Here is a 13,895-nt window from a genome sequence, read left to right on the forward strand (position 1 = left end):
CTAAAGCATGGGTCTTCTGACTCATAGTCTGCTCTGCCATTCTGCCTTCAGAGTTCCAGACCTCCTTTCCTCTCCATGGTCATGTTCTGTATGAAGTGTTGGTTATATGTGGTGGGGTTGCAGTTTTGATTCATGTTAGAACTTTTCTGGGCCAAGAAAATATCTATCCATACAGTAACTATTACAAATCTATTAAGAATTAGAACTTAAAACAGAATTTAAAAAAAGATATATTAATTATTTTAACAATAGCATAAACCCAGTGCATAGTAAACATAAGTTACATATTTCTTATGGGAAAAACTATTATCTAAAACAAACATATTAGTTTTTTCAATATCTAAAAAGTTGTCTGAGGAGACTTTACAAATAGCCGAGGAAAGAAGAGAAGTGAAAGGCAAAGGAAAAAGGGAAAGATATATCCAACTGAATACAGAGTTCCAGAGAATAGCAAGGAGAGATAAGAAAGTCTTCTTAAGTGAGCAATGCAAAGAAATAGAGGAAAACAATAGAATGGGAAAGACTAGAGATCTCTTCAAGAAAAATAGAGATACCAAGGGAACATCTTATGCAAAGATGGGCTCAGTAAAGGATAGAAATGGTATGGACCTAACTGAAGCAGAAGATATTAAGAAGAGGTGGCAAGAATACACAGAAGAACTATACAAAAAAGATCTTCATGACCCAGATAATCATGATGGTGTTTAGGTGATCACTCACCTAAAGCCAGACATCCTGGAATGGGAAGTCAAGTGGGCTTTAGGAAGCATCACTACAAACAAAGCTAGTGGAGGTGATGGAATTCCAGTTGAGCTATTTGAAACCCTAAAAGATGATGGTGTGAAAGCGTTGTACTCACTATGTCAGCAAATTTGGAAAACTCATCAGTGGCCATAGGACTGGAAAAGGTCAGTTTTCATTCCAATCCCAAAGAAAGGCAATGCCAAAGAATGCTCAAACTACTGCACAATTGCACTCATCTCACATGCTAGTAAAGTAATGCTCAAAATTCTCCAAGCCAGGCTTCAGCAATATGTGAAATGTGAACTTCCAGATTTTCAAGCTGGTTTTAGAAAAAAAAGCAAGAGAGTTCCAGAAAGACATCTATTTCTGCTTTATTGACTATGCCAAAGCATTTGACTGTGTGGATCACAATAAACCGTGGAAAATTCTGAAAGAGATGGGAATACCAGACCACCTGACCTGCCTCTTGAGAAACCTATATGCAAGTCAGGAAGCAACAGTTAGAACTGAACATGGAACAACAGACTGGTTCCAAATAGGAAAAGGAGTATGTCAAGGCTGTATATTGTCACCCTGCTTATTTAACTTCTATGCAGAGTACATCATGAGAAACGCTGGAAGAAGCACAAGCTGGAATCAAGGTTGCCGGGAGAAATATCAATAATCTCAGATATGCGGATGACACCACCCTTGTGGCAGAAAATGAAGAGGACCTAAAAAGCCTCTTGATGAAACTGAAAGAGGAGAGTAAAGAAGTTGGCTTAAAGCTCAACATTCAGAAAACGAAGATCATGGCATCTGGTCCCATCACTTCATGGGAAACAGATGGGGAAACAGTGGAAACAGTGTCAGACTTTATTTTTTGGGGTTCCAAAATCACTGCAGATGGTGATTGCAGCCATTAAATTAAAAGACGCTTACTCCTTGGAAGTAAAGTTATGACCAACCTAGACAGCATATTAAAAAGCAGAGACATTACTTTGCCAACAAAGGTCCATCTAGTCAAGGCTATGGTTTTTCCTGTGGTCATGTATGGATGTGAGAGTTGGACTGTGAAGAAGCTGAGTGCCGAATAATTGATGCTTTTGAACTGTGGTGCTGGAGAAGACTCTTGAGAGTCCCTTGGACCTCAAGGAGATCCAACCAGTCCATCCTAAAGGAGATCAGTCCTGGGTGTTCATTGGAAGGACTGATGGTGAAGCTGAAACTCCAATACTTTGGCCACCTGATGCAAAGAGTTGACTCACTGGAAAAGACCCTGATGATGGGAGGGTTTGGGGGCAGGAGGAGAAGGGGACTACAGAGGATGAGATGGCTGGATGGTATCACCGATTTGATGGACATGAGTTTGAGTGAACTCCGGGAGTTGGTGATGGACAGGGAGGCCTGGCGTGCTGTGATTCATGGGGTCGCAAAGAGTCGGACACGACTGAGCGACTGAACTGAACTGAAGCAGAAGATATTAAGAAGAGGTGGCAAGAATACACAGAGCTATCTGTGATCAAAATAGATCTTCATGACCCAGAGAACTACAATGATGTGTTCACTCACCTAGAGCCAGATATCCTGGAGCGTGAAGTCAGGTGGCTCTTAGGAAGCTTTACTATGAACAAAGCTAGTGGAGGTGATGGAATTCCAGCTGAGCTGTTTCCGATCCTAAAAGATGATGGTGTGGAAGTCCTGCACTCGATATGCCAGCAAATTTGGAAAACTCAGTAGTGGCCACAGGACTGGAAGCAGTCCGTTTTCATTCCAATCCCTAAGAAAGACAATGCCAAAGAATGTTCAGACTACCACACAGTTTTGCTCATTTCACATTGTTGTTGTTCAGTTGCCAAGTTGTATCCGACTCTTTGCAACCCCATGGACTGCAGCATGCCAGGCTTCCCTGTCTTTCACTATCTCCTGGAGTTGCTCAAACTCATGTGCGTTGAGTTGATGATGCCATTCAACCATTTCATCCTCTGTTGCCCTTTCTCCTCCTGCCTTCAGTCTTTCCCCGCTTCAGGGTCTTTTCCAGTGAGTCGGCTTTTCACAAAGGGTGGCCAAAGTGTTGGAGCTTCAGCTTCAGCATCAGTCCTTCCAATGTATATTCAGGATTGATTTCCTTTAGGATTAACTGGTTTGATCTCCTTTTTGTCCAGGGGACTCTCAAGAGTCTTCTTCAGTTCCACAGTTGGAAAGCATCAGCCTTCTTTCTGGTCCACCTCTCCCATCTGTACTTGACTCCTGGAAAACCATAGCTTTAACTATATGGACCTTTGCTGGCAAAGTGACCTAATTTTTAAGGTCTTAATAATCTGGCTTCAATGATCCAACTGTATTGATTACTTCTCCCCAACATGGATCCTTGTTTAAACAGATGAGTCCCTTTAACATTCTCTTTCAATCTTTTCCTAATGAATCTCACCCATATTGATGTTTTTTCTCCTGTTCCTATTGAATTTACTGTTTGCATCACACATTCAGCATTTTAATATGTACTCAGGCAGTCTATTGGTGCATGAAAAACTTTACTGATTGAATGAATGAAGTATCTTATTTTATAATTATTTTGAACCAATTAAGTATTTTCATTCCATTCATATTGTCAGTTGACTGATCAAACAAGTAAATAAACAAATGCTGATTTGTTTGAGTATGTTTCTATTACTTTTTCTCTTTTTTGGTCTCAGGTATTTTTGGAGTTAATGGAGTCAGAAATACCCCCAGAGTCAGAGAGTTCAGAAAAATTAATATTTTCCTCACCACAAGAAGAAGAGGAAGAAGAAGATGATAGTGAAGAAGAAGAAGAATCCAAAGAAGCAGAGGAAACTGCCACCATTAACCCCCTCTTACCACCTGCTCTCACAGGGGATGTAGAAGGTTTGCAGAAGATTTTTGAGGATCCTGAGAACTCTCACCATGAGCAGGCCATGCAGCTACTCTTGGAGGAAGACATCGTTGGGAGAAATTTGTTGTATGCAGCTTGCATGGCTGGGCAAAGTGATGTGATTAGAGCTTTGGCCAAATATGGTGTGAATCTGAATGAGAAAACCACCAGAGGTATTTTGTCTTTTTTCTCTCATCACTATTACTTATAACTACCTAAAGATACCATGTATTGTCTTTAAATTTGGATAAATTTGATGTCCCCGCTTTAAATTTTGCATATGTTACGTGTGTGTGTGTATATATATATATATATATATATATATATATATATGAATGTGTGTATATGCATGTTATTATAGTATAGCTTAGTAATTAAGAATACAGACTTTGATATTTATTAACTGGGTGACTTGGGCAAGTTACCTAATCATTTTGTGTCTCTGTTTCATCTACTAAATGAGGATGATTGTATTTTCTTTATAGGGTTTTCCTTGTAGGTTATGAGGATTAAGTATGATAATATAAAGTTGGTATATAGTAAATGCTCAATAATCTTATTACCTATTTCCTTGGAAGATTTATTCATTTTTATATCCATTATTCAATTAGCTCTTTAAATTAAGTCACTGTTTTTTTCAGATTGGACCTATAAGACATGGTCATTGTAGAAAATGAAACAGTGGTCTTTAGCAAATAGCAAATATACATTTTCTTCATGCTTAAATGGAACAGTTAAAAAAACTGATCATGTGTTAGACCATAAAGGAAGTGTCAACAATTATCAAATAAACTATAGCATGCAGTCTGTGGTCTCTGACCACAGTAAAATAAAATTAGAAAATAGTGACAAAAAAGATAACTCAAAATCCCTATAATTTTGGAAACAGGAACATACTTTCAATTATGTTGAAATATTATTATACTTTCTGTCTTGGTGACAGAAAATATAATAGAAATTATGAAATATTTAGGTGGCAACAGGATTGCTATGTCAGACCCTGTGAAATAAAACTAAAATTAAAATTCTAGTTTAATGCATATATTAGAATAAAAAATATTGAAAATTAGAAAGCAAAGTATTTAACTCAAGGAGTTAGAAAAATAACAACTGAAAATCCAAAGAAACAAGAAGATAAATAATAGAGTAAAATAATGACATTGAAAATAAAGAAACAATAGAGAGTGAATTCCCTGTCAGTCCAGTGGTTTGGAGTCCACCTTGCACTGCAGGGTGCCAGGTTTGATCCCTGGGGGACTGAGATTCCTGATCTGTAAGCTGCACAGTGCAGCCAAAACAAACAAGCAAACAAACAAACACAATAAAGAGAATCAACAAAACCAAAATCTGGTTTAGTGAAAAAAAGTTGAAAAAACATTTGATAATATTGATAATTTTTGATATGTGATATTATAAGAAGGAGAGAGTATAAATAATATTTGGAATTTTAAAATGAAGCATTCACACAGGAAAAGATAAGATTTAAAAAATTATTAGAAAATACAATAACTAACTTCATGATAATACATTTGAAAACATGGATGAAATGGACAGTTTCTTCAATAAAATATATATTATCAAAATTGAGTCAAGAAAAAAATAGAAACTTGATTAGATCTATGATTATTTTAAAAAATTGAATAAGTAATCAGAATCTGCCTGATTCTCCCACCCTTTCCAATTCCTAACTCAAATGTTTTAAAAGATATGGTTTACTACCCTTATAAGGAAGAAATAATCTCTAGCTTATACAGATTTTCCATAGAATATAAAGAGAGTTGGACAACTGCTTATTTTATGAGATAACTTTTATAGCAAAACTAGTTAAGGACAAGCATTAGAAAGGAAAATTATAGGCCAATCATTTAATAACACAGATGCAAGCATCTTAAAATATTAACATATTGAATCTAATGTTGTGTGTTGAAGCATTTATTGGACTAGCTTGGGTTTATCCCATTTATGCAAGAATTTGCTTTTTTAAAAAAGAATTATCTATCAATTTTGGCTGCACTGGGTCTTTGTTGCTGCTCGAGTGCTTGTGGAGAGCGGGGGCTCTTCTCTCACTGTGGTGCATGGGCTTCTCAATGCAGCGGTTCTCTTGTTTTGGAGCACAGGCTCTAGGTGTTCTGGCTTCAGTAGTTGTGGCTCCTGGGCTCTAGAGCGCAGGCTCAGAAGTTGTGGTGCATGGGCTTAGTTGCTCCGCAGCATGTGGGATCTTCCTGGAGTAGGGATCAGACCTGTGTCCCCTGCATTGGCAGGCAGATTCTCAACCACTGGGCCACCAGGGAAACCTCAAGGATGGCTTTAACATTAGAAAAATTGTTAGTATAATTCACTACACTAAAAGATTATATAAACAAAACCACCTGATCATCTCAATAGATGTAGAAAAGTCTTTTGGAAGAAAATGTAGCATTCATTCATGATGAAAGCTTTTGGGTAAATAGGAACAGAAGAAGCCTTTCTTAAGGCTGTGGAAAACTTGTAGCAAAATTTATCTAATATCGAATTTTAAACTATTTAACTTGGGCAAGTTATATAACCTTTCCATGCTACAGTTTCTTCATCCATAAAAATGGAACTAATAGTAATATCTAATATTACATCCATAAAAATGGGACTAATAGTAATGTCTGAAAATCATACTATATAAAAGAAAATGAGAGCCCTAAATCAAATATCTGATAGTGTACCTCCAGCACTCCAGGGAGAGGGTGCTCTGACTAACTGATATGGGTATTGCCATCCTCTTGTTAGGTATTTTCCAGTGTGTGAAGATAGGTGTAGTCTTTTGATTTTGATGATGTACTCTGAGATAATCCATATCTTCATTCTGATTTCATGCTTACCATGAAATCTTCTCAGTTAGCAGAAGTTGAAGGTGCATCCTGCTTTTTTCTTGCTGCTTATAGTAAAATGCCAGAGGAGACAGAGAAATTGAGAGAAGAATCGCTAAATTAAAAGGAACCAGGACTTAGATGATATATGATGTTCTGGGAAATTGTAAGCCTGTTTGCCATTTCAATGATTTTGTAATGAAATGTTTGCATGAACTGGCTAACCTAATTGTACCAGTCAACTTGGTGATTATTACTTCGGTTCAGTTCAGTTCAGTTCAGTCACTTAGTCGTGTCCGACTCTTTGCAACCCCATGGACCGCAGCAGGCCAGGCCTCCCTGTCCATCACCAACTCCTGGAGTTTACTCAAACTCATGTCCATTGAGTCTGTGATGCCATCCAACCATCTCATCCTCTCTTGTCCCCTTCTCCTTCTGCCTTCAGTCTTTTCCAGCATCAGAGTCTTTTCAAATGAGTCAGCTCTTCACATCAGGTGGCCAAAGTATTGGAGTTTCAGCTTCAGCATCATTCCTTCCAATGAATATTCAGGACTGATTTCCTTTAGGGTTGACTGGTTGGATCTCCTTGCAGTCTGAGGGACTCTCAAGAGTCTTCTCCAACACCACAGTTCAAAAGCATCAATTCTTCTGCACTCAGCTTTCTTTATAGTCCAACTCTCACATCCATACATGACTACTGGAAAAACTATAGCCTTGACTAGACGGATCTTTGTGGGCCAAGTAATGTGTCTTCTTTCTAATATGCTGTCTAGGTTGGTCATAACTTTCCTTCCAAGGAGTAAGCGTCTTTTAATTTCATGGCTGCAATCACCATTTGCAGGGACTTTCAGATCAGATCAGATCAGTCGCTCAGTTGTGTCCGACTCTTTGCGACCCCATGAATCGCAGCACGCCAGGCCTCCCTGTCCATCACCAACTCCCGGAGTTCACTGAGACTCAAGTCCATCGAGTCAGTGATACCATCCAGCCATCTCATCCTCTGTCATCCCCTTCTCCTGCCCCCAATCCCTCCCATCATCAGGGTCTTTTCCAATGAGTCAACTCTTCGCATGAGGTGTCCAAAGTATTGGAGTTTCAGCTTTAGCATCAGTCCTTCCAATGAACACCCAGGACTGATCTCCTTTAGGATGGACTGGTTGGATCTCCTTGCAGTCCAAGGGACTCTCAAGAGTCTTCTCCAACACCACAGTTCAAAAGCATCAATTCTTCAGCGCTCAGTTTTCTTCACAGTCCAACTTTCACATCCAGACATGACCACTGGAAAAACCATAGCCTTGACTAGACGGACCTTTGTTGGCAAAGTAATATCGCTGCTTTTCAATATGCTATCTAGTGTAATGTCTCTGCTTTTCAGTATGCTATCTAGGTTGGTCATAACTTTTATTCCAAGGAGTAAACGATTTTAATTTCATGGCTGCAGTCACCATCTGCAGTGATTTTGGAGCCCAAAAAAATAAAAGTCTGACACTGTTTCCACTGTTTCCCCATCTATTTGCCATGAAGTGATGGGACCAGATGCCATGATCTTCGTTTTCTGAATGTTGAGCTTTAAGCCAACTTTTTCACTCTCCTCTTTCACTTTCATCAAGAGGCTTTTTAGTTTCTCTTCACTTTCTGCCATAAGGGTGGTGTCACCTGCATATCTGAGGTTATTGATAATTCTCCCGGCAATCTTGATTCCAGCTTGTGCTTCTTCCAGCCCAGTGTAAATAATGAATTACATTACAGTTTTTCAGTAAATTTCTTGTTTGGTTGGTATTGATTCAGCTCTCATGAGCTTGTTTACATGGGAGAACAGATCAGTGCAAAGATTTTTTTTTTTTGTCAAAACATTTGAGTTCTATTCTCAGGAAATTTCAATTATATAGTACAGTTATTAACTATAGTCATTGTGTTATATATTAGGTCCTGGGATCTTTTCCTCTTCTAACTGAAGTTTTTACCTTTTTTCCAATCTCTCCCTATTTCCCCTACTCTTCAAGCCCCTGGTACCACTTTTCTACTCTATTTCTATGGGTTTAATTTTTTATTTTATATTTCCCCACATAAGTGATACCATGAGTATTTGGCTTTTCCTCTCTGACTTATTTCACTTTGAATAATGCCCTTCAGGTTCATTCATGTTGTTACAAATGATAGAATTTTCCTTTTTTAAGAATCTGTGAACACTATTGATTTTTGCAACATAAAGAAGCCATTGGCCTAAAATTAAGGGACTTTTGGGTGAAGAACTGTGGTAGATATCTCTTTAAGAAGATGTATGCCATTTATTTGTGGATGATTCTCAGAGATAACATTTGTATTCAGGATTTCCTTTCCTTTTAAATATTGGAGAATTGGACAATTTTGATTCAAAGGAAGGATGAAACAGTTCTTACAGTTTCATCTCTTTGATCTGAAGGAAGAAGGGTGAAACAGTTCTTACAGTTTTAGCTCTTTGATCCAAAAGAAGGAGGATGAAGCTCTCTGAACTACTGACTTCTGGACTGTGCCTTGTTTTCTGTTTGAGCCAAGGACATTTGTGTGCAGTTTGTAGGTTACTGATGCAACCACCTTTGGTTCTGGTAAGGCTTTGGTTTCTCAACCTGGCCACACTCAAACAAGCATGATTGAAACTGAATACTGTTTTAAACTCTGCCTTTCCCTACAATCAGTAAATATTTGTTAAAGTGAAGGAATAGCCAGGTCTTGAGCTGGGAACTGGGGATAGAAAGATGAATGAATTCAGCAACCTTGATCAAGTTCACAGTTAGCAGAAAACAGATGTGTAAATAGATGATATATGATGAGACAAGGTACAGTGATAGCTCAGAGGAGAGGTCAGTCAGATTTACCTGAAAGTGCTGGACATGGTCAAGGAATGCTTTATAGAAGAGGCAATATGTTGAGCTTTTTTTTGGCTGCACCATGTAGCACTTGGAATCTTAATTCCCTTACCACGGATTGAACCCATGTCCCCTGCAGTGGAAGTGTGGAGTCTTAACCACTGGACCACCAAGGAAGTCTAATATATAGAATCTTGAATAATGACCAAGAGTTTATCAGACAAAGGAAGTTGAAGGATAAGGTGTGGCAGGTGGCAGTAGCTGCAGTATCAGATAGTAACTGCAATAGCAGATTTTAGTGTTAAAATATTTTGCTATCCTGGTGTACTTACCCAGTATTTTAGGTGATGAAATACTGGCCTTTTTATAGGTATAATAGTTTTATTTGGTATTTTAAACATATGAAATTAGAGTCATTTTTTTGGATTGAGAAAAATTTCAATGATTTAATTGCTCAGTGTATATAAAAAGACAAACTGAAGATTACAAATGTAAATGGTCCATATTGTGGTATTGCAAATTCTATTGTAAGAATAATTCTTGAGTTCACAAGCCTCCCAAACCAGTAGAATGTGAATCTCACAGCTTTGAAATTGATAAGGAAACTGAAATGGACTCTCTCTCTTTTTATGTGGAAACTAAAAAAGACAAATATGAACCATCAGTGTTTTCTTTGGAGAAAATGATTACAGCCTACTCTCAATAGAAAGATTGCAATTCTATTAAAAAAGCAAAAAACAGTTCGGACATATCTCTGTCTTTTAAAATTAGAAATGAGATAATTTGAAGGAAAGTGTTTGGTGTTGGTTTATAACTACTTTCAACTAATGTTGAGTGAGAAAAACTTTAATAGCTGAAAAAATTTGCATAGAAATGTCCTGTTGAAACCACTGACCCACTTAAAAAATAAAATAATGTTTTATTTGTGATTTTCATGATTATAGTTTTTCATTTTTAATAGTATTTGCTTTTTAATCTTTAATTTTTATTAGTTTTATCTGACAGTTTATATTGCTAATAGAATGACAGTATATACTTAACATTTGTTTGATAGTTATGCTTTTATCTGATATTTTATGTTTATATATTTTTGTATTTAAAATGTATAAGTCTTGGACTTCCTTGGTAGCTCAGTGGATAAGAATTCACCTTGCAATGCAGGGGACATGGTTCGATTCCTGGTCTGGGAAGATTCCACATGCCATGAAGTAGCTAAGCCTGTGGGTCACAACTACTGAGCCTGAACTCTAGAGCCTACAAGCCACAACTGCTTAAACCTGTGCACTTAAAGCCTGTGCTCGGCAATAAGAAAAGCCCCTGCAATGAGAAGCCTGCACATAGCAAGAGTACTCCCTGCTCACTGCAACTAGAGAAAGCTCATGCAAAGACCCAAGGCAGCCAAGAATAAAAATAAATTAATTTAAAAAAGTGAACAAAAAATTAAAATGGGTATTAGTTTCACTAATTTAAAAAATGAATTCTGAACTCAGTTTTACAAATACTGGTATTAATGCTAAATAAATATAAAATTTATACTTAAAAAAATTTCTCAGACAGAAAAAACCAGCATATGCAAAATTATAGAGGCATGAAACAATATGATTTGGAGAATTCAGAGTCTGGTACTGCTGGTGGTAGGCTGCTGCTGCTGCTAAGTCGCTTCAGTTGTGTCCGACTCTGTGCGACCCCATAGATGGCAGCCCACCAGGCTCCGTCATCCCTGGGATTCTCCAGGCAAGAACACTGGAGTGGGTTGCCATTTCCTTCTCCAATGCGTGAAAGTGAAAAGTGAAAGAGAAGTCGCTCAGTCGTGTCCGACTCTTTGCGACCCCATGGACTACAGCCTATCAGGCTCCTCCATCCATGGGATTTTCCAGGCAAGAGTACTGGAGTGGGGTGCCAGCAGGTTGTGAAAAATATTTTAGCTAAGTGAGTATTTTGCTCCATGGCCTATTACTTGTTTGTGATTATCATCATCTCAATTTTGGGATTTTGACCTTATCAATGACCTTCCTCAATTTAAGCAACCTTGAGAAAAGTTCTTATCCTCTCTGTGCTTTTTTTTTAATCTATAAATGAGAACAATACTACTTTGTACATCATAGGACTGTAGAGAGGATTAAATGAATTGATACTTGTGGAGCACACAGAACAGTGCCTGTATAGAGAAGAAGATTGCTTTTCCTCTTGTCTGATCTTTTGCCTTGCTGTGAACTGCATGCTCAGTTGACTCTATTTAGTAACCAGTAGTGCAGCAGTCTTCCATGTTGGAGAAGGCAATGGCACCCCACTTCAGTACTCATGCCTGGAAAATCCCATGGGTGGAGGAGCCTGGTAGGCTGCAGTCCATGGAGTTGCGAAGAGTCGGATACGACTGAGCGAGTTCACTTTCACTTTTCACTTTCATGCATTGGAGAAGGAAATGGCAACCCACTCCAGTGTTCTTGCCTGGAGAATCCCAGGGACAGGGGAGCCTGGTGGGCTGCCGTCTCTGGGGTCACACAGAGTCGGACATGACTGAAGTGACTTAGCAGCAGCAGCAACAGCAGCAGCAGTCTTCCATGTCGGAGAAGGCAATGGGAACCCGCTCCAGTACTCTTGCCTGGAAAATCCCATGAAAGGAGGAGCCTGGTGGGCTGCAGTCCATGGGGTCGCTAAGAGTCGGACAAGACTGAGCAACTTCACTTTCACGTATTGGAGAAGGAAATGGCAAGCTACTCCAGTGTTCTTGCCTGGAGAATCCCAGGGATGGCAGAGCTTGGTGGGCTGCCGTCTATGGGATAGCACAGAGTCGGACACTACTGTAGTGACTTAGCAGCAGCAGTCTTCCATGTAGAGATTATTTTTCTCTTGGAACCAATTCTGATTTTTTGGTGTTCCATTTATGGTCCCTTTCTTCCTGCTGAGATTTCTATGCCTCGCTTCTGGGTTCAATTATTCATTGCCAATATCATGGGAGAACTTTAGGAAAATCCCCCCTCTTGTCTGGATGCTTTCGAAATCATCTTATTTAAATGTTCTTCTTCTGGGAAGGCTATGGAATTAATGTAGTACAAAGATCTGTGTGTTTCCTTCTAGAAAACACACCGTCTCCCACAAGGGGGAAAAAAACCACATATGAAGATTTCAAATTCTTTGGCAAAAGCCTCTCTGTGTTTAGAAATCATGTTTTCTTATTTTTAAACTATGTATATTAAAAAATAGGAAAAATTTTAGATGTTACCTCTGGCCTTTTTTGTGTGTGTGTGCTATTGGCCTAAAACATTGTATTTAATAGTAACTTCAGCCCTGAGAAAAGCAATGTAAGGACCGAGAATATCTCATTTGAAATGGCCTCCTGCTCATGCTATCGTGGTGTCTTTTCCATAGATAGTGTCCCCTTTCCCAACAAATCAGGGGCCGCGGGCCATTTGGCTGAAGAAATACATCTTCAGGAAGGTGATATCTGGGTATTTCTTGGCTCCCAGTTTTGTGGGGTAGTTGCCTCAGTAAATCTAAGAAATAACTTTCTAATTTGATAGCTCACAATTTCAGTTTTAATTCAAATGATTAATTTCCAAATCAAAGGCATGCTACTGCTACTGCTAAGTTGCTTCAGTCGTGTCCGACTCTGTGCGACCCCATAGGCGGCAGCCCACCAGGCTCCCCCATCCCTGGGATTCTCCAGGTAAGAACACTAGAGTGGGTTGCCATTTCCTTCTCCAATGCATGAAAGTGAAAAGTGAAAGTGAAGTCGCTCAGTCGTATCCTACACTTAGCGACCCCATGGACTGCAGCCCACCAGGCTCCTCCGTCCATGGGATTTTCCAGGCAAGAGTACTGGAATGGGTTGCCATTGCCTTCTCCAGGGGATCTTCCTAATCAAGGTATTGAATCCAGGTCTCCTGCATTGCAGGCAGATTCCCTACCATTTGAGCCACCAGGGAAGACAGAGGATAATACTTGGCCTGTAGTAATTGTTCAACACCTGATTACCATTATTATCTTCTACTCTGTAGAAGAGCCTGAAACAATGTAGTCTTTTTAACCTGACCATCCTCATTGTGTTTGTTAGGTTACACACTCTTACACTGTGCTGCAGCCTGGGGTCGATTGGAAACTTTGAAAGCACTGGTGGAACTGGATGTTGATATAGAAGCTCTGAACTTCCGGAAGGAGAGAGCTCGAGATGTTGCTTCTCGATATTCCCAGACTGAGTGTGTTGAGTTCCTGGATTGGGCAGGTAAGGAAGCTTACAAGGTAGTAGTAGCAAACTGACTGCTGGGTTCCCTCCTGTAAGTTCAGAGTTACAGGCTGTGTCACTAACAAAGCAGAGAGGTGATTAACATTTTCACCTAACCAAATGAAGTGAATTAAATAATCACTTTATTAGGATTTTTATTTGTAGACATAACCGTAGTCACCGTTGGTGATAATATATCAAATCTGCCTTTTTTTTTTTTTTTGCTATTGGCCTAAAACATTGTATTTAGTAGAAACTATATTCAAAGCTGGTTGATTTACCACCTTCTAACAATTTCTCCAATAATCTTCTATAATAATGTATATATAATATACATACATGGTTCAAGGCCATTTTCTGAGAGACCTCAG

The 13,895-nt window shown here is 38.9% G+C and overlaps 1 protein-coding gene across 3 annotated transcripts in view; it reads left to right on the forward strand.

Annotated features, from left to right (window-relative positions):
- ANKRD45 (ankyrin repeat domain 45) overlaps positions 1-13,895 on the forward strand; it is a 51,948-nt gene that overhangs the window by 1,108 nt on the left and 36,945 nt on the right. For all 3 annotated transcript variants that reach the window (XM_006063645.4, XM_025285626.3, XM_044942823.2), the window contains exons 2-3: positions 3,420-3,789; positions 13,357-13,524. In XM_006063645.4, the coding sequence (XP_006063707.3) occupies positions 3,435-3,789; positions 13,357-13,524 (523 nt within the window). In that variant the 5' untranslated portion in view covers positions 3,420-3,434. The remainder of the gene's footprint in view (positions 1-3,419; positions 3,790-13,356; positions 13,525-13,895) is intronic.

The sequence above is a fragment of the Bubalus bubalis genome, chromosome 5 (assembly GCF_019923935.1).
Source record: "Bubalus bubalis isolate 160015118507 breed Murrah chromosome 5, NDDB_SH_1, whole genome shotgun sequence".
Taxonomy (NCBI): domain Eukaryota; kingdom Metazoa; phylum Chordata; class Mammalia; order Artiodactyla; family Bovidae; genus Bubalus; species Bubalus bubalis.